This window comes from Lagenorhynchus albirostris, chromosome 20, assembly GCF_949774975.1.
Source record: "Lagenorhynchus albirostris chromosome 20, mLagAlb1.1, whole genome shotgun sequence".
Classification (NCBI taxonomy): Eukaryota; Metazoa; Chordata; class Mammalia; order Artiodactyla; family Delphinidae; genus Lagenorhynchus; species Lagenorhynchus albirostris.
This window is the reverse complement of record NC_083114.1, coordinates 49,420,160-49,441,289: the sequence shown is the minus strand read 5'-3', so window position 1 is coordinate 49,441,289 and position 21,130 is coordinate 49,420,160. Positions and strand designations below refer to the sequence as shown.

The 21,130-nt window shown below is 52.4% G+C and overlaps 1 protein-coding gene across 1 annotated transcript in view; it reads left to right on the top strand.

The window, feature by feature from the left end:
• The first annotated feature begins 7,123 nt into the window (after positions 1-7,123).
• Positions 7,124-21,130, top strand: part of RNF213 (ring finger protein 213) — a 111,167-nt gene continuing 97,160 nt past the window's right edge. Inside the window, exons 1-3 of the mRNA XM_060135564.1 lie at positions 7,124-7,226; positions 9,611-9,752; positions 17,180-17,340. Of these exons, the coding sequence (XP_059991547.1) occupies positions 9,623-9,752; positions 17,180-17,340 (291 nt within the window). The 5' untranslated portion in view covers positions 7,124-7,226; positions 9,611-9,622. The remainder of the gene's footprint in view (positions 7,227-9,610; positions 9,753-17,179; positions 17,341-21,130) is intronic.

Sequence of the window (21,130 nt, the reverse complement as noted above, 5' to 3'; positions counted from 1 at the left end):
GATGTTTATCACAACCTCGTTAGCAATTTTGGAAAATGAAAGCAACCTAAGTGTCTTGACCATGGAACATTCAAGGAATGAATTGGTGTAGGTACTCACAGATTTTTGAGTGAAAAAGGCAAGTTGCAGAGTGATACCCATCTTAAGATACCATTTGTGTAAACACACCCACTAAATGATGGTATGATATATGTATGAGGTTTGTCAAAGTTCTGGAAGGATAAACGTCAAACTCATAACTGTGATTACTTCTTGGGTTGACAGTAACCATATCTGTATGGTTTAATATTTCAAAGAACATTACATTGATGTAAACTTAAAAATTAAATTTAAAAAAGAGAAGTATGGAGAATTGCCTGGAAAGAATTTGGAACTTGGTGTCAGAAGATGCAGGGCTGGGTTCCATCATCCTTTCTCATCAGCCGGACAAGCTGTCTGAGCCTTGGGCTATAAACCGGGGAATCCATGTGACTGTACTGATGATGACACAGTCGATGGAGCCTTTCCTCACCACTGGCTGGCATGGTGCTTATGGCACTGACATCACCAACACCATTGCAGTTCCCTGCCTCCCCTGTAGTGAGTGTGGCCACGTGACTGATACCACGTCAGTGCTGTTTGTTGTGCGTTCAATTGTGTACCGGCCCCACAGAGTTCATATGTTGAGTCCTAACCTGCAGTACCCAGAATGGGACCTTATTTGGAGCTAGGGTCATTGCAGATGTAATTAGTTAAGTGCATACTTGCAGTAGGGTGGGCCCTAATCCAATATGGCTGTGTCCTTATAAAAAGGGGAGGGTTGCCTAGTGGTTAGGCTTCTGGGCTTGGCCCGGGTTCAGTCCCTGGTCCGGGAACTGAGATCCTGCAAGCTGCACCACGCAGTCACAAAAAAAAATGGTCGGGGGCAGGTTTGGTACAGATATGCGTATACAGGGGGACCATGATGTGAACATGAAGGCAGAGATGGGGGTGATGCTTCTACAAGCCAAAGAATGCCAGCCATCACCAGCAAACCACCAGAATCCAGGAGGCAGGCCTGGAACAGATGCTCCTTCAGAGCCTCAGAAGGAACCAACCCTGATGACACATTGATCTCAGACTTGTAACCCCCAGAACTGTGAGACAGTAAATTTCTGTTGTGTAAGCTACCCCATTTGTGGTACTTTGTCACAGCAGCCCTAGTAGACTAATACAGTACGTGGGGAGTGTGCGTGCCATTTCTTACCTGGCCAATAGAAACCTTCCGTGCTCCCTCCTCCGAGTGCTTTCCCCGTTTCTGGCTGGCTGGCATGGCGATGAGCTTCTGGGGGACCTGGTGATGCCACATATCATAAGGGACAGAGTTTTGGTCAGCTGGAGTGAAGGAGGCCACCTACTGGGCTGTGCCCTGGCCAGCACCGTTACATGGGCCAGAAGTAAGCTCTGAAGACCCCTTGTTACAGCAGCTGGTGGAGCCCTGACTACACAGATGATGTTGATGATGGTGGTGGTGATGTAGAACAGCGCTGTCCAACAGACAATGCAATAACAGCAATACAATGCAAGCCCCAGTGTGAGCCACATGGGTCATTTTAACATTTCAAGTAGCTTTACTAAAAAAAGTAACAAGATCCAATAAAGATGTAAAAAAAAAAAAGTGAAATTAACATATCTTTTAACTGATAACAAATAAAATAAATATTTTCAACATGAATTTTTTATAAAACTTATCAATGAAATATTTTACATTACTTTTCTCATACTAAGTCTTCGAAACCCAGTGTGAACTCTACACTCACAGCACATCTCAGCTTGGACCAGCCACACGTGAGTGCTCAATGCCACCTGTGTCTTGTGACTGCTGTGTCAGATGATGTAGGTTTAGAATGTTCAAATCTAAAATGGTTAGGAAGCCTCATGTTGTTCAGAGCCTGGGCCTGTTTTTTTTTTTTTTTAGATGTTGGGGGTAGGAGTTTAATTAATTAATTTATTTTTGCTGTGTTGGGTCTTCGTTTCTGTGCGAGGGCTTTCTCTAGTTGTGGCAAGCGGAGGCCACTCTTCATCACGGTGCACGGGCCTCTCACTATCGCAGCCTCTCTTGTTGCGGAGCACAGGCTCCAGACACGCAGGCTCAGTAGTTGTGGCTCACGGGCCTAGTTGCTCCGCGGCATGTGGGATCTTCCCAGACCAGGGTTCAAACCTGTGTCCCCTGCATTAGCAGGCAGATTCTCAACCACTGCGCCACCAGGGAAGCCCCTGGGCCTGTGTTTGTCTCCACTGGAACTCTGGAGATAATTGCAAGAAACTCTGAAAGTCACGGACAAGGAGGCAGCATGGTGCGGCGGGCTCAGAGAGAACTGAGTTTGAGTCCAGGTTGTTCTGATTTCATAACGCATGATGAGTAAATTGTCTACTCTCTCTGATCCTTATTTTCCACATCTTCCAAAGGGTCACTGCACAGATTAAATTGAAGAGAAGAGTGGAGGCCTGGGGTGTATGTGTAGCAGGCATTTAAGAAGTAGTTGCTGCTGTCATGAATTGAACCTCCTCAAATTCTATTTGTCCTACCCTCCCCTGTTCTCACCCTCTCTTCCACATGAACTGAATGTCTAATGCAGTTCAGGCAGCTCCCCCTCAAGGTGTGGCTTCAATAAAAATCATGTCTTTGGGGAAGTGGCCCTGGAGGAAGCTGCTTGATGCAGAACCCTGATAATGGAGACAGAGAGGTTGGATGGGAGGCAGAAGGGGAAGGATTTAGGACTCAGGCTGCAATGCCAGCATCACGTCCCACCCACGCCCCAGTAATCCATTTACTTGAAAATGAAAGAGGGCAGGAGATCTGGTGTGACTGCTCTGTCATGCCCGCTCTACAGCCTGAAGTCATCCTGGAGCAATGCTCTCGGTGCCACCAGCTCCAACCGGCGGCAGCAGCTGTGGGCTCTGCAGCCACGTCCCTGCAGACCCCACACCCAGTGGGCAGGGGAGCTGAGGGTGCTCTGTGAGCTAATGTGGGGGGGAGTGGTGGGCTTTCCCATTAGTGCTGGAGTGGGGCAGTGACCTCCATCTTTCTTTAAGATAAAGTCTACTTGGGTATTCCCTGGCGGTCCAGTGGTTAGGACTCAGTGCTTTCACTGCCGTGGTCCAGGTTGAATCCCTGGTCAGGGAACTGGGATCCTGCAAGCTGTGTGGCAAAAAAAAAAAAAAAAGATAAAGCCTACCTGGAGCAGGTCTAACCTGGGCTAACCGGGGAGTGAATTAGCAAACGCTTTGCTGCCTGAAGTGTGATTATTTTTATAAAATCTGTTTTGGGTAGATCTATCTACCCTTTGTAAATTTAGCTGCTGATGCTGGCAAAGAGCCTGTTTCTCCACTCCCCACTTTTAAAATAATTTTAATCCCCTGGGAGGACCCAAGTTCATCCAAATCATACGAATCTTTGTGCAGTGCCGACAGCTGAATCTTTCAGAGGACTTCTGGCAAAGCCCATGGAGCTGGTGCCTGTAGAGGGTTGAACTGTGTTCCCTAAAAGAGTTACATTCTTGATCCTAGGCACCTGTGACTGTGACCTCATTTGGAAATAGGGTCTTTGCAGATGTAATTAGCTAAGTTCAAATGATATCATACTAGACTTGGGTGGTGTCCTTATAAGAAGAGCAGACAGAGACACACATACAGGGATGTGCGGTTGTGGGAGCCATGAAGTTAATCCCCTACGTTCTTCTTCTCACTTCTGCCCCTCCTGCCTCCCTAAACAAGAAAGGAAACATAGCTCCTTACCGGCTGCTCTTCCTTCTGCCTGGACAGGCCTGCAGCCCAAGGTGGATGAATTCATTCGGTGCTGACAGAGGACTGAATTTTTGGCCCCCAGTGTTTTAACTTGGGGGACATCTGACTCGGGAACAGCTACTCCATAGGGTGCAAAGAGCATGATCCTCAGTCAAGAATACCCAGGCCCAGAAACCTGACTCCTACCAGCCAAACTTTGCCCCGACCACATAGAACCCAAAGCCCCGTTAGTGAGACACTTAACTGCTGAGTCTCACTCCTGTCTTTCCGTGGGGAAAACAGCTGAAATGAAGATCTGGAGGCAGGCTGGGAAGTGGATGTGAACGAAGCCCAGAACTACAAGCCCCTCTTGTTCTGCACGGCTCTGGAGTTAATGTGAGCATTCTATTCAGCTTGCCTGGTCACACAGGCCCTGCTTTGAGACGGCTGGATGCCCTCGTCTGGAGCAGAACCACGTCCCTGCCCTAGCAACCCACACAAGGCCCTTCGTTCCAGCCTCTCACCACACTTATCCTCCCAGCAAACTGTGCCTCGGAGAGCGTCCTTTCTGCAGACGACCCCAGGATTATCAAGTTAGGCGGGCAAGGAGCAAGACCGTCCAAAACGTGTGTTTGGGGCCCAAATGAATCCATTCTACAAATGCAGGAGATTGAGGAAATTTCAAGTGCTCCAATATCCAAGGGACCAGGAAAATATTCTATGCTGGGTTTGGCTGGACGGGCAGTGGGGCTAAGTCCAGGGGCTCCCCTGCTGTGTCATGCGGCTGACCTGGGGAATAATGACCGGGCAGGCTTTTCCCAAGCAGATCTTCTATGTGGAGGAGCCCGGGCCCTTTGTGAACAACAGGCCAGGAAGAGAGGATGTCCAGATTCAAGCCCGCAGTGTCCACAGCACCATCTTTTTAGGGACAAAGCTGGAGGTGATGCCATCTGAAACCTTTCGTCAAGTCCCTCTGGCTTCCTCGTACCCTCCTTCCTTCATCCCACCACCCCACCATCCTCCTCCACCCTCCTCTCTGCGCCTGGCTCAGCTCTGCAAAGTAAACTGCATCTACCACTGTCTTTGTATTTTCTAATTACGTTAGATCATATATTACATTTATATACTATTTAATGTTATACTATTTTTTTATTTTTAAAAATTGTGTGCATGTTTCAATGCATACATTTATTGCATTGATATAGACTAGGGAATGTGAGGGGATTTCTCTGTGAGTATTCAGGATGGGCTCCTAATACTGGCTTTTCCATCTTTTCTTGGTCTTTATTGGATGTGGTATGTGTGTTTTGACTTGGTTCTTTGGGTTGTTAACCATCTTTCTGGTTTAGGTGATATGTTGACAGGGTCACTTACAAATAGGTCCTCAGCACCTGGAAGTGGACAGTGTCCAGAACCTCTGTCTACTTTGGAACACCTGTCAAAACAGGATGACCACACTGACCACGCCACATACTGACTTCTCAGAAAGTAGGAAGCTGAGGCCTCCTGCTATAAGCAGCTTCCTCCTCTGGAGGTGTGAGTGTGCTGGTGTCACTCCAAACTCCACGCCTGGGAGTGCATGCTACAGCCATGGCTCTGGGCAGCCAGGTTATACTGGACTGTACAGGCTGAAGGAAGACTTGGTAGAGGAGGTGACCTGATAATCCTGCTGGATTGTTCCACGTTTATCTTGAACCACAAACTAAATTGAAGGTAGGACAGCGGATCCCCCCCCACACCCCACCCTTTCTCTAAGGCTGGATTTTAAAAATCCCTTTACTGTTTCATGATTCCTCTAAGGAGTGGACAAGGACACGGAGAAGAGGGTGGAGGGAAGATCCCCTGGTGGCATTAAAATGGCCTAAAGTCACCTCCCTTTGCAGGGCTCAGTCTCTCACTGGAAGAATTTTAATTCCTTAGGGCTGTGTTGGGTTTTCTTTGTTATTTTTTTGGCCACTCTGCACGGCATGTAGGATCTTAGTTTCCCATCCAGGGATTGAACCCGCGTCCCCTGCAGTGGAAGCGTGGGGTCCTAACCACTGGACCACCAGGGAAGTCCCTGTGTTGGGTTTTAAAATGAAAGATATTGCACCTGGCAGGTAAATGTGTTTTCTCAGGCCGTGTGATGACCCCATCCAGCGCGGTATTCTGTTGGTCTTTAGCGACTCCCTGTCACCTTGGGGCTGGCCCAGAATTCTGACGTGCACACCAGCGGGGTCCACAGGTCCCCACTCTGCCGGGCCCAGCCAAGCTCTGCTGGCATCCCCCCAAACCCTAAGCACTGCCTGAGCGCAAAGATGCTGGGGTTGAATGGCTGGGAGAAGCCAGCCCTGCAAGGGGCAGGCACTGCAGGAGGGGAACCCCAAGAAGGACAGAGCTTGCTGTTCCCAGCCCAGAGGAAGGACAGTGTGACTGGAGGGTGTGGGAAAGGAGGAAATGGTTGGAGAGGTGGGTGGGAGCCCTGGGCCCTTTTTTTTTTTTTTTTGCGGTTTGCGGGCCTCTCACCAATGCGGCCTCTCCCGCCGCGGAGCACAGGCTCCAGACGCGCAGGCCCAGCGGCCACGGCTCACGGGCCCAGCCACTCCGCAGCACGAGGGATCCTCCCGGACCAGGGCACGAACCCGCGCCCCCTGCATCAGCAGGCGTACTCCCAACCACTACGCCACCAGGGAAGCCCCCTGGGCCCTTTTAATGTAACAATGATGCTCATCCTAACTGGCATTTGTAGCACCCCATGGGCCTGAGCTAGGCTCCTCACAAATGCTCTCAGGCAGGTGCTGGTTGGGAGCGGAGACGGCAGTGAGGAGTAAATAAGCTGATGTACATCAAGCACTTTTTGCCCGGGGCCTGGAACACCAGCTTTCACTGTAATAGTAGTTCTCCAACAGCCCTAGGGCCGGATTACGAGCCTGACAGATGAGAAAACTGAGGTGCAGAGGCAGGCCGGGGCGGTGGCCTCTAGGTTATCAGTGACCAACACAAGGCTGAGCGTGGGCCGCTGTGGTCACTTAATCCACACAAAGCCCCGATGCGATGCGGCAGGTGACCTCCACCTTGCATCCGAGTGGCTTGAAGCTCGGCTGAGTGACCAGCCTCGTGTCCTCGGGGCCCCTCCCAGGCTGGCCGCTGGCTCGCAAGGTCCTGGACATTGTCCAAGGGGCTGGGGCTGGACTGGGGATGCGCGCGCCCGGGCTCGGCCCGCGGCGTGGGAGCGGCTGGGGTAGGCCCACGTGCGAACCCCAGCCTCTGCCCGGCCGGAATCAGGGCCCCTCCGCCTCCCGCCCCGCGCGCGCAGCGGCAGGAGGCGCCTCCTCTGCGGCGGATGACCTGGCCAGGCGCCGGGTCCACTGGGGGGCGCCACTCGACGGCCACACCCGAGCGAAACTCGCTGCGCCGGCCGAAGCGGGCAGAGGGGCGGGACCCAGGACGCGAGAAACGAAACCGCGCGGACTGGCGGCGGCGTGGGCGCGGGAGCGGCGCAGGTGCGAGGCGGCGGGCGGGGCGGGGATTCGCAGTTGCGAGGCCCGGGCGCAGGGACACCGGACGCGGGTCTTGGCGGGCGGAGGGCGGATTTACAGGGAGGGATGCCGGGTCCCGTGAGTGCGGGGCGCAAGTTCCCGTGGGTACGGGCTGTCTCACGGGTCGGAGTGCGGGTACCCTGGGTGCGAGAGGGTCCCACGGATCAGGGTCCCCGCCGGTCTGGGCCACGGTCGCGGAGGCCCGGCCCGAGGCGTTGCCGGGGAGCGCCGCTTGCGTCCTGATGCGCCGCGTCCGGCCGCCGTCCGCGCCGGGCCGCCCCTTCCTGCGGCGCTGAGTTTCGGTTTCGCCGCAGGTTCCCTGTCCAGCCCCGCCGCGCGGCACCGTGCGTACCCTGTTCTCCGGCCGCGCGCAGCAGGTGGGCCTGGCGGAGGCAGCGCGCTTTCCCCGGGCCCCAGCTACATTCCCGGGGGCCCAGCCTCGAGTGCGAAGGACCCCGTGCGAGGAAGCGCCGGTCGGGCTTTGAACCCGAGAGCGCTGCCCGGGGAGGGGGCGCGGCGGCGCATAATAGCGGACGGGGACGGGCAGACCTGGGGACCTCTACCCGGGAACGGAATCCTTCGCTTTCATTAATTGCAACAACGGAAAAGTGATGTTGCGAAAAATGCCCATATCTTTATTTCATGGTAACTTTTAGGAGAACGGAATCACTGCCCACATCACCGAGCCGCCCAGAGCGCAGGGTTCTCCCGACTTAGCAGGGGCTGCCTGTGGTCAGGGGCTAAAGGCCAGGTTGCCACCTCGCCGGTTTTGGCCTTGAGAGCCGCGACTGGGTCGCGGCCCTGGGGGAAGCCGGGGAGGGCTGAGAATGGGGGAGTGTGAGGATGGTGGGGGCCACCACCTGGTTTTCTTTGGTGATGGTTGGCGGAATGTGGCTGGAAAAAAGGGGAAGGGAAAAGTCAGGAAACTGATTGAATAGAGATGTGTTGGTGCCGGCCCTCGCGTTTGCCCTTAGGCCCCTGGTGCTGGCGAGAAACAATAGGACACTTGAGTGAGGAATTCTGATCCTTGCTGTGAGTTTTCTGGTCTGTGGGGAAGCAGAGCTTTGGGGAGAGGGAATACACCTTCAGACAGAGGCCTGGGCCCAGGGGAGTCATTGAGAGTATTTTAGTGAGAGAGTACCCAGACGACAGTGGTGGTTGCTTTAGGGTGGTTGATTTGGGGGGGGGGGCGTATGGAGGGGAGAGGGGAGAGGGGAGGTGGGAACCAAGGCCCCGAGGATAACTGTGCACACTGAGTGCTTTTGGTCAGGCCCTGCCCAGCCCTCGCCCCCACCCCCACCACCAAGAGCCCACCATCAGGGAGACCAAGCTGGTGGTGGCAGAGGGGCACCCATGCCGCAGATGAAGTGAAAATGAGAATGGGATGCAGGGGCGGGTAGAAGGGCTGAGGCAGAGAGTCGCTGCTTGATGAGGGCCCTTTGGGTGCCCTCCCAGCTGGGGAAGGAGCTGACTTGACCACTGCTCCAGCAGAGTTCTTGGATCTGAAGCCAGCAGAAATGGGTGGCCGGTGAATCTTTGTTCCCCAAGAGCCAAGACGCCTGTCTCCACTCTCACCATGGATGCACTAAGTTGTCCCTGGAGGCTGGATGTTCTCGGCCTGAGTCCTGGCCTTGGCATGACCCTGACCTTGGTTTGCTGCCACTCCCACAGAAGGTGTTCTGAGGGTCAAATGGTCAATGAGAAGAGTGCAGGCTTAGCAGATGGCACTCCCCGTTATTAGAAATCTTGACCACTGGCCCCGTTATTAGGAATCCTGACTGCCAGCCCTATAGCCCTGGGCTGCCCTGCGCAGGCTGGTTCCTTTGGCAGGCTCTGACTCAGCCATTTGCTGCCAGCATTTCTGCAGTGAGGCACAGAGAGTCTGAGTCCCTTGCCTGGGGCACGCAGCAGGTATCCCCACCCCATGTCTTATCTCTGGGTTTTGCACAAGCTGTGTCTCTGCTTGCTTCGCCACTACCCCCAGTCTCCACTCACTTGGCTCAGCTGACCTGGCTCCCAGTCTCAGCTGGGCGGGGAAATTTTTAGACTCACTGAGTGATGGAGAGTTCAGGAAGCTGGGAGGAGCAAGCCTGGTGGGGGCAGCAGAAAAGGAAGTGGGGGCTGGCGCCACTCAGGGCTCAGACAAGGAGGGAGTTAGAGGGGGAGGTTGGGATGAGGCAGGCTGGAGCGCCTCAGGGGCAGTGATCAGGCTGGTTTTCAGTTGAGCAAGGAGAACTCCTAGGCCGCTGCCAATTTCACTTTCCCAGAAAATGAAACTGAAGCAAGGCTGTGGTCATATGACAGGTGGTGGGGTATAAAACTGGCTGCCTCGGGACTCTTGCTTCCAGATCTGCAGAGGCATGCCAGCCTCAGGAATTCCCCTCCCTGGAGGTATGGAGTGTCCTTCCTGCCGGCATATCTCCAAAGAGGAAGCCCCGAAGTTCTGCAGCCAGTGTGGACAGAAGCTGCTTCCTGCAGCCCCTGTACCAGGTAAGGCCCTGATGCGGCTGGGAGCCCAGTGGAGCTGGTGGTAGTGGGGCAGTCAGCTAAGTCCCACCTCCCTCCCTAGAAATGGAGACCTTGGCCAGCAGACAACCCAGGCCAGCAGTGACGTCTTCTATGGCTAAAGAGCTCTTTCTAGAAGAAGCACTATTCTTAGAAATACAGTTTTATCTGGCCCTTTGCTGGAGGCATCTGTCACTTTTTAAAGAATCTTAGTTTCATTTCTTGGAGAGAACTTGGGGTTTTCCTTCTCCCTTGGGAGTGGGAAGTGTTGGGCTGAACTGAGGAGTCTTAGAGGATTTCAGAGGATGCTGCATAGTAGCGGTATCCTAGGCCCACTTGGTGGGGGAAGGGTCCCCACAGCTTGCATAGGCCCCTTCCTGGTGAGGGGCGGCCGGTAGGTGCATGAAGGTAGAACCGTGTCAGGTGGGCCTCACCTGTGGACTCTGGTCGGTCCTGGATTCTCTCGGTGTCCTGGGCCTTGGACTGTCTCCCTGCCCCGCCTAGTACATACTAGGCATGCTCTGAGCGCAGGACTTTTGCACTGCCTTTTCGCTCTGCCTAGAAAACACCTTTCCTCAGAGGGCAGCACATCTCCCCCATACCCTCCTTCCAGTCTTTGCTCAACTGTCTCCTTTCTTCTGGAGGCCCACTCTGACCACCCAGTTGAAAACTGTGCTCACCCCTCCCCTTCGCTCTGAATTGCACATCCCCAGGCTCTTTGTCCTGGTAGCACTTGGACCATACCAGGGTGGGGCTTCAGAGACATTTGCTCTCTTGTTCACTGCTTTATCCCAAGTCTCTTGTATGCTCCCTGGAACACAATAGGTGCTCAATAAATAATTGCTGAATGAACCAAAGAAGGTGCACTTTGAGGCAGGAATGAGATGGACACCCCCAGTTCTTTGGTTGATCCTGTTTCTGCTGTATTTGTACAAAGTGCTCATGTTACAGATGCTTTCTTTGCACTGTAAGAGGTATGGAGAGGTGGCCGCTTTTTGTTGTCAGTTTTTTATTGATTTTCTTTTGCTTCTAACCCTTTGGGAGGAGCTTGGTGGGCAGCTGAGTGTCCACTCTTATCATTGATTCCTGGTCCAGATAGTGAATCATAGCATGGCTGAACTCTTGGTGTCCAGGCAGAATTTCCCACCTGCCAGGGCTCCCCACCCTGGTCACTAGAACATCTGCCTGACTAGGGGGCCTTGGGAGGAGGGGTCTTTGGGACCTCAGAGACTAAAAACACAAATAAAACCAATCAGCTAACTTATGATTTGCCCGATCCTGTGCTAAATATTGAGGGAGGAGCTATCATCAATCCCCATTTTAGAGATGTCAAGACTGAAGCACAGAGAGGCTAAGTAACTTGCCCAGAGTTACACAGCTAGCAACTGGCAGAGAAGGGATTTTTGAACTGAGGAGCCAGAACCAGTACCCTGGAAGGAAGCTGTGGTTGAGGTCTTACTGGCCTAGCATGGTCGGGGAGGAAGTTTTCCTCTACCCTTCTAGGTCCTTCTGGTTTGTCTAAGAATTAAATTGGCATGAGACAGATTAATGGGAGAAAATCAGAACTTCATTTGAGTCTCATGTCCTGTGCCTGGCACCTCCTGAGACTGATCCCTTTGGGAAGCCCTCCAGGAAAGCTTGCTGTCCCCCCACCACCCTTTAATTTTGTGTGAGGGGCTTTCCCAGGGCTGCTGAGAGCAACTGATGTGTTTTCCAACAGAACAGGGAAAAAAGCCTTGTCAGAGAACCCTGGTCACCTTCTAGTGTCCTGCCTGTCCAGGCAGGTAGGGAGAGCAGGCAAGGCAGCTGTCCACCTCGGCCCAGTCAGAGGTCACTCCAGGGCCCCCAACCATTAGCAGGGCATGGTCACTACCAAGATGGACAGCCCACACCTCGATGCTTGGCGTCTCTGCCAGCTCCAGGGGCAAAGGCTTTGAGAGCTGTTGGGGGTTTGCTGGCTTCTGGGCTGCCTGCTTATCCTCTGTGAGCACAATGAGTGCTGGACAGGGCCATTGTCCTTAGGGCTGGCTTGCTGGGGGTGGTCCCTTACCTGTCACTGGGGGTGGGGGTTAGGGACCAGGCCCTGGTCACTCAGTGTGGGTCACACAATAGGGCTGAGGACCCAGGTGTTGAATGGTGAGTCCTGCCTCCAACCCACACCCACTTCCTGCCTACGGACTTCTCTGCTTACTATTCACAGGAATGGAAACTGAAACCAAAATGTTGGGAGGCTTGGGTGAGCTGCAGGAGTTATTTCCACCTTTCAGCCACTTGTAGGTCTGCCAGGCCACCCAGCCTGTGAGCCCTGGGCATCCTGGACGCTGGGCTCCCCCTGGTGCTGCAGGTGGGGCCCGTTCCTCTGGAACTTGAGCAAGGTTGGGATCCATGGAGCCAGGAGAGGCTGCAGTGCAGGTGCCAGAGTTGCCAGGACACCTGGGTCTGGGCGGTGGGGGGAGTGGGAGGCCACGCAGATAAAGGCGTGGAAGGGGAGTGTGTGGAGAGTTCCAGGCCACCCTGGGCGTAGGTGGAGGGCGGCTGGCTTTGCCAGGGGTGATCTTGGTGCAGTCTGATGGTAGAGCAGGGGTGATGTTCATCTGGTCCGATGGTGGAGGTCTTCCAGTGCCAGTAGGTTCAGTGGGGCAGGGGGTAGGGGGTGGTCAGGAGCGCCTCCCCCACCCCAAGTCACCCCTGTTCTGGTAGGTGCCCCGGGGAATCCAGGTGGGACTTCCTCCTTGAGTGCTAGAAGGTTATTTTTGCAGGGGCAGGGGAAGTTCTGGGAAATGCATTTTTTCTTTTATTTTCTGCATTTCCAAGTTTTTCTTGTCGATGGTTTTTTTTTTTTTAATTTTTAAATTTTATTTATTTATTTTTGGCTGTGTTGGGTCTTCATTGCTACGCGCTGGCTTTCTCTAGTTGCAGCCAGTGGGGGCTACTCTTTGTTACGGTGCGCGGGCTTCTCATTGCAGTGGCTGCTCTTGTTGCGGAGCACGGGCTCTAGGCGCACGGGCTCAGTAGCTGTGGCGCACGGGCTTAGTTGCTCCGTGGCATCTTCCCGGACCAGGGCTTGAACGCGTGTCCCCTGCATTGGCAGGTGGATTCTTAACCACTGTGCCACCAGGGAAGCCCCGTCGCTGTTTTTATAATGGAAAAAAGTAAGATAAGCAGGCTGAGACCCCTTAGGAGTCCAGGAGGGACTGGGGGCCGCTGGGGGAGCTCTGGAGGCAGCTGCGGTGGGTGAGGGGTGGCCCCAGGGTTTGGATGTAGCTGTGGAGGCCTCACTGGTCAGGGAAGGAGCTGCCCGCCTGCCAGCACTTGTGGGTCCACTGATGCGGCCACTTGATTTCTGTGGCTGCCTGCACTGGCCTTTGAGTTTGTGCTGCAGGGAAGGATAACATTTCCCTCTTCCCTCCTAAATTCTTTGGCTGGTCTAACACTTAAATTCATAAGAGACAGATTAACATTTCATGTGTACGGGAGCCCATAAAAATAGGAGACCCAAAAGGCAGCCAGGTAATTGAAGCTTCTGTAACACCCTTACTTAAGGAGAGGGGTAGGATCTGGGGCTGCAAAGAGGAGGGCTTTTCACAGCAAGGCAGAGGAGAAGTTTGGAAAATAGAGGTTGCTCTATTATGCAGATAAGTTTTTTGGTAAATGGTAACTATAGTAATGGCTCTCTTCCTGGTATAGACCAGGGTATAGACCTAATTTAGGTATAGACCTAAATTTTTTTGTAAATTTAGGCCGTTGAGGGGGAGGCCAAGAGTTTTTCTAGAATCTGCTTAGTTTTAATTGTCTTTAGCACAAAATAATCCTCGTGCCAAAGTGACATATTTGGGGTGGGAAATTCTGCTCCCCTTCAATGCCCGCCGCACCTGACCCAGGGGCTGCCTGGTGGTGAGAGGAGTGCATGGGCTGAGAGAGTTGTGTTTTTCTATGTGGTGGTTTAAATTTTTTTTAATTGTGATAAAATATTTAAAACGATGATGGAAGGGATTTTCACAAACTGAAGTATGGGGAAGTCGTTTGGGCTTATACATGATTCAGCCTGAACTTTGTGTGAACTGGAACAGCCTGACTCATGGCCTGTCAAACATACCTCACACATGTGCTTTAACCATTAGCGACTCCACTTTGAAGATAAGGATAAATGCCTCCCTTGCTGTGGCGTCCACATCAGCACCCCCACCCCCATATTTAAGATTCACTTCCTAGACACCGGGGTCATACTGCCTTGCAGTGTACGTGCTAACCTACTTCATCTGAAACTTTGAAGGGATGTATCCCTGTCACGTTTGGTGTGTGTTCTTTGTTCTGACAAGATATAAAACTGCTGAAAACTGTGCTTCGATGGAGCAGTTCCTCAGAACTACTGAGAGGCTGTCCTGGGCTATAGTCCTCAGTTTTGGTCAAATAAAACTCTCTTCTGTTTCTTATTATAGATTGATTATTTGCATTGACACACAAAATTTACCATTTTAACCACGTTTACGTGGACAGTTCAGTGGCATTAGGCACATTCACGATGTTGTACAGCCATCACCACCATCCATCTCCAGAACTTCTTCCTCTTTTCAAACTGAAAGTCTGTCCCTATTAGACACTAACTGCCCCTCCCCCTCCCCCAACCCTTGGCATCTGGCTTCCTACTTTCTGTCTCTATGACTTCTGCTGCTCTAGGGACCTCATATAAAAGCTTGAGGCATGCAGTACTTTCTTTAGCCTTCAGGACAAGGCAGCTGCAGCCCCTGTTTTCCAGCTGAGGGAGGGGTGGGGATTGCTGAGGGTGGCAGACCCAGAGCTGCTGTCAGGGCTCATTTGGGAGCCTAGGCATGGAGTCTGTGCAGCTGACTGATTTAGGTTGAACTAATTTTGTAGCAGTGATTTGGGGTTGCCTGTGAGGTCCCTGCCCTTCTCCCCTATTCATGTGGTAATCAGCCATTGACTTGATTTGGGGATCTGTCTGAAGGGGAGCTCAGACCCTCTTAGCCCTCTCTGGATACCTGTGTGTCTGTTACCTGCAGGCACACCTGTCTGCAGGGGCGCTGCAATAGGAGGTCATGCTGCCCAGCGTGCATGTACCTGGTGAGCCTATGCTTCATGGGGCAGGGACAGGAATTTGCTCTGATTCAGCCACAGTCCTGGGGGAAGGACCGTGGCCCTAGCGCTGTCCCCGGGGCCTATCCTCGCCTCTGAGCCTGGGTTCAAGCCCTGCCCGCCCCCTTGCCAGCTGGGGGCCTGAGCAAGTCACAGTGTGGCTGTGAGTACTTGACGGGTTAGCACGCAGAGTATCGAGTAGATGCTAGTTAAGTTTTGCTCCTACTGAGTCCAGCTAGTTTCTTTTTTATTTTGATGATTGTAGACGAAGTACCTGCTGGTGCAAATGACCAGCATGTTACAGGAGGATATAAAAAATGGTAAAGCCCCCTCAGCTTACCCCCAGCCCAGGCCCTTCACATCCCTCATTAACACAACACCATTAACTGTTTGGTGTGTCGCCTTCCAGATGTTTCCTCCGCGTGGAAACATGCACACACGCACATGCGTTTCTGTAAGCTGGTGCACTCTGCTTCCCCCATGTGGCACCGCTCCGTGGCCTCTAGTTGAGACCGGTCTCAGCTCCGCCACACAGCAGCCAGCCCCGTCCTGGACTCCTGTTCTTTTGCCACAGATGCACAGGGCTGGGCTGGATCCTTGCACGGCATCTGCCCTGAGGCCAGTCTGTCTGGAGGACAAGCTCCAAGGAGCGGCCTGCTGGCCCCCAAGGGCCGGTGCATTTACAATGGAAACCTTCAAAATCTCCCCCACACGAGGCTTCTTCCGGCCTCTCTTGTCTGCAGGGTCTTCAAGGTTTCATTTCCAGCCATACCCTGTCTAGGTTTGGGCCAGTCAGTTGGGTAGAAACGGGTACCTCTTGGGTTCCACTGTCACTTCCTTCATTGGTAGGGAAACTAAGGGTTAAGAGCTCACTTATAATTCTTTTTCTTTGAACTGCCTCTTTTCTTTTGGGAAGATCCCTTTCTTCCTTTTTTAGGTTATTCTTACTGATTTTCACAGTCACTGGGGCTGTTTATATTGGAGGCAACTGGAAACCCAGCTCCCTGCTTCCTCGGCAGGAGGAGTACACTGGGCCGCACACGCTCTGTGTCCAGACCGAGAGGGTCAGGTCTACACACAGCTCTGCATCTTTCTCAGGTCCTGACAGCCCTGCTTTGTCCTTATGCTGCTGCCGTCATGGAGGCAGACTGGTCGTTTTCAAGCATAGGGTCTGTTTGTCTGACTGGGAAGAAGGAGTTGATGAGTTCGAAACCCCAGTCACCAGCCCTGGACCCCTGCTATACTTCTGCCAATCACTGGGGCCACGGAAATGCCAGGTTCTGATTGGATCAGGCTAATGGGGGGCCACCCCCCACAGTGGAGGCTGGGGGAAGAGAGAGGAGGTCAGGATGCCCACAGTTTATCATCAAAGGACAGTGGCCCCGGGCTGTCGTGTGTTACAAATACTCTCCCAACTTTATTTAGTTCTTTGGCCTTAAGGTTCAGAGTGTGTTTGTAGTTGTTTAATGTATTTGTTAGAAATTCTGATTCCTGTTAATTGAAATCATGCAGCGAAGGCTCCTGAGGGGCTTTATGTTCCAGGCGCTGGGGACTCCAAGAACAAGGCCACTGGTCCCTGCCTTCCAGAACTTACAGAGGAGGGCGGTGATACGACTGGGCACCGGGAGAGGGGAGTGGAAGGCGCTTTTGGAAGTTCACCCTCCTCCCCGCGTGGGCCTGGGGCCTTGGGGATCAGTCTAAGGGAGGCTTCCTGGCAGAAAACCATCTGGAGTGTGTGTGTCTCTGGGGGGGGCGTCGAGACCCAGATTTGAAAATAGGTCCCCTGAAGGATTCAGTGTGTGTGTGGGGTCACTGTATCAGCCTCTTGGTGCTGTGGGTGTCAGCTCTAAATGGGTGTGAATTTGGAGACAGACCAATCCCCAGGACACACGGATGGATGAGTACAGGGAGGTGTTGGGAGACCCCTGGGCCCTGCTGGGAGACGGGCTGGGAAGGGGGAGCCCGCCCCTGGGGAGAGAGGGGGGCTGCTTTTGGGAGGGAGGGCCGGGCGGTAGTCCCGGTTTGGAGCTCTGTAGAGTTTGAGGTGTCGCTGAGACATCAGGGTCTGGGGCTGTGCTGATGCAGACACAAGGAGGCACTGGACTGTGCTCTCTTGCTAGGCTGGGGCCAGGGTCCTGGGTCCCTCTTGCCCACCAGACAGCAGAAATTGTACCAGGCTTGCCTCACCACACGCAGGGCAGGATCTCGAGTGGGGAGAGGGCTAATCTTGGACAACGCTCGTGGGAGGAGTCCAAGTTTTCCTTCGTGACGTTCACTTGTTTTTCCGAGATGTGACCCATGTGCGTCTGCCTTTGTAGATTCTGAGAACAGCCTCGAGGCGACATCGGCCCCGGAGGGAGAAATGGAGTGTGGACAAGAGCTGAGGGAAGACAGCAGCCTTTTCTTGTCGCTGGGCTCAGGTGATTTGCAAGAAAACCCGGATGAGCCCTGTTCGGACATCTCCTGGCAAATGCAGAGAGTGAGTGCCTGGCCCCTGGGGAAGTGGGTCTGGGAGGAATGGTTCTGCCCATCCACCTGCTCTGCAAGGATGCTGTTTCTTGCTGTGGTTTCATCAGTGGCTGAACAAGGTCCCGCATGTCCCCACAGCATCCTCTCCGGGAAAACGTTGCTACTCTGATGTGCAGCCTGTTGGCCCCTGCACGCTGGGCTGTGCCAGAGCCGCCCCTTCTGTGCCTGATTCATCGCAGGGTCTCTGGTTTCCCATCCCCCTTCCTTTTCCTCCCACCATATACCCAGCACATCGTGTCTCCCAGATACTGTGCTTGGGCTGGGGCTGGGTGCCTGAGCTTCTGCCACGTGGGTATCTGGCTCTTCTCTGGGCGTTTTGCATGGACCATGCAGTCCATAAGGTGCCTCCAGGCTCTGAGGAAAGGGGGGTGCTCGGGAAATGCCACCAGTTACCCAGACGTTCTTCCTTGAAGGGGAAGCCAAGCTGTCTGCTCTCCTTGTAAGTGTCAGACCCCGAGAGAGCGTCTCCTGAGTAAGTGACCAGGCTGGAGTCCAGGCGAGGCTTGCAGAGAGTTACCTGGGCAGATTCAGGGAGAATGATGGGGGAGAGCTCCCCACGCTGAAGTCTAGCCTGTCCAGATGCAGACAGCTGGGTCTGTTCCCAGGTTTCTTACAGGACTGGGAGGGACATTGTCTCTCTGCCTGGTGGGGGCTGGTTTCTTGTCTGGTCCTCAGTTGTTCTTTGTGGTCAGACAGTGTGGGAGGTACTGCAGCTGGCAGTGTTGCAGCCCTTTGTGAGTGTGTGTGTGCATGCATGTGTGAGCAAATGTGTGTACATAATATATGTGTATGCACTCGTATGAGAATGCGTGTGTGGTATATGCGTGTGTGTGAGTGTGTGGGGTAGTTGTGATGTGTATATGTGAGTGTATCCTTCCCCTTGGACAATAATCCTGTCCAAAGCAGGATGGCCAGCTCCCATCCTGGGCCACGTCGGACACTGAAATTTGGGGTAAACGGTTTTTTTTTTTTTTTAAATAAATTTATTTATTTATTTTTGGCTGCGTTGGGTCTTCGTTGCTGTGTGCAGACATTCTCTAGTTGGAGTGAGCGAGGGCTACTCTTTATTGCGGTGCGCGGGCTTCTCATTGCAGTGGTTTCTCTTGTGGAGCACGGGCTCTAGGCATGGGGCTTCAGTAGTTGTGGTGTGTGGGCTCAGTAGTTGTGGCACACAGGCTCACTGTTGTGGCATGTGGGCTCTAGAGTGCAGGCTCAGCAGTTGTGGCGCACGGACTTAGTTGCTCCATGGCATGTGGGATCTTCCCAGATCAGGGTTTGAACCTGTGTCCCCTGCATTGGCAGGTGTATTCTTAACCACTGTGCCACCAGGGAAGTCCCTTGGGTACACTCTTAAAGTGAGTATCAAGAAACACACACCATTAGGAAGTAAGTGTATGACACTGTGATTGAAAATGGTATTGAGCCCAGCAGGATTAGGGCTTTTTTTTTTAACCTTGACTGAGTAAGTTTAAGCTTCTCTTGGAAGAAAAAATGAGCAGGAATAACCAAGAACATTTTTAAAAAGAAAAGCCTTGAGTGGGACTTGATGTATTAGATGAACAAAAACATGTTTCAAAGCCAGTCATTAAAACAGCGAATCTTGGGGCTTCCCTGGTGGCGCAGTGGTTGAGAGTCCGCCTGCCGATGCAGGGGACACGGGTTCGTGCCCCAGTCCGGGAAGATCCCACATGCCCTGGAGCAGCTGCGCCCATGAGCCATGGCGTCCGGAGCCTGTGCTCTGCAATGGGAGAGACCACAACAGTGAGAGGCCCGCGTACCACACACACACACAAAAAAACAAAACAGTGAATCTTGGGAGGAGTCAATGTACCTGAATAGCTAATCCAGAAACAAACCCTAATGTGTATAAAAACAGTTGGAGAAAATATACATAAATATTTATCTGACCCATGGATGGGGAAAGATTTTCTAGTAATTAAAGCAAAGGTGAAAAATACAAATAAAAGATTGGTATATGTGACTCCAGAAAAAGTCTTAAAAGAATTAAAAACCTCATATCATGAGTACAGATGAAGGGCAAACAGTTTAGGAAAAATACGTATTTACGTACTTGTATATACATAAAAAGATTTATATTTACATAACATTTTTTTTAACAAAGAGTGAGTTGCCTCAATATGTCAAAAGCTCTTCGAAATCAAGTAGAAAACAGTAACCAACCCAATAGAAAGATGGGCCAACAATAGATATAGTCCACAATAGAGAAGATAGAAATGGCCATTAAACGTATAACTGTCCCACCTCTGAATCAAACACTCAAAAGAGTTGCAAGGTTTTGTATTAAACCTATCAAACGAACAAATTGACTAAAAGTCAGCATTTGCAGCGATGGGGCAGTTTTCTCTCTGCAGGTGAGAGTAATGTGGTGGGACCCCCTGTGAGGCAGGTGCCCCCTGCTCTTCTGCTTCTCTACTGTCATTGTCAGAAAATAACCTCAGGCATGTGAGATTTCATTTGAAGATTTTATCACAGCCTTAGTGTTTTATGGCCAAATGTTGGAGTCCACCTGAATATTCCACCCTGGGGAGTGTCATTTGTATCATCCTTATGGCAGAAAGTACTATGGCTTCCAACTGTTATTACTGTCAAAGATTAAAGATATGAAGGAATTCTTGTAATCAAATCGGATAGATAAATAAAAAGATAAAGGACAACGTATAGTAGAGTGATATCAGCAAAAATGGCAGAGAAGGGAACTCCGAGGGCCTGTCCCCTCAGAGAAACACCCCAGTAAGTGAGAACTGTAAGAATAAACTTTACTGGAACTCTGGAAAGTAGTCTGAGGTTTGCAGTAACCAAGTGAGCGCAGAATCAAGAAAAAGGGGCTTAACCTGGTAGCAGAGCTTTGTGGTGCCGTAGCTCAACCTTAACTCAGCCGTGCCCTCCTCTCCCGCGTGCTGGTGGTCTGAGGATGACAGCCTCGTTCTGATGTTCTGCTGTGGGCTCCCTGTTCCGGAGGGGGCCGAGCAGACCTGTCCCCAAGGAAGTATGTTGTGGCCTGTCTGGGAGTTCCCAGAAGGAATAACACAGGGCACTTGCCTTTTTTACACCTGACTTGGAACTAACTCTCTAAGGGCGGAAAAGCAGCTGTGCAGAGGGTGTTCCTCAAAAGCATTGAAGGCAGATGGAAAGGTGCTACCTGCGCTCCCCCCACCCCGGGAGGAAGGTTCCATCTGGGGTCACCAGCAGATGTGCTGGAAGCCTGGGGTAAAAAGCCTGAGAAGAAGGTTCCTCTGGGGAATAAGATTTTGAAACAGCTACCAGGATTGGTGAGGAATCTGGAGAAAGCCACGCAGGTGCCCGGAGCTCACCCAGGGGCTGGGTACGGGGTTCCTCCTGGTGGGACGAGAATGATGGGGTTACATGGAAGCGATGACCATACAGTACTAAATGCCACTGAGTTGTGCACTTTAAAGTGGTTAACTTTAGGTTATGTTACGATCTTCACCTCGATATAAGAAAACTGTGTAATATTGTCATAGAAGGGGATTTAAAAACAAAAGCCTGAATGCACACTTACCCACACAGGAGAAGCCAGATGCAGTGAACACAGGAACGCTGGGGGGTTGTCTGGTGATTAGCTCCTGAGGGCTTCTGTGACTGTTGCCAGTCCCTGCAGTGACCTTATATAATCCTAGTAGACAGTGGCGTGTGCGTGGTCGGAAGGGCCTGCGGGCGAGGCCGTGATGTTCTAACAGTGGTGGGATGACATGCGGGGG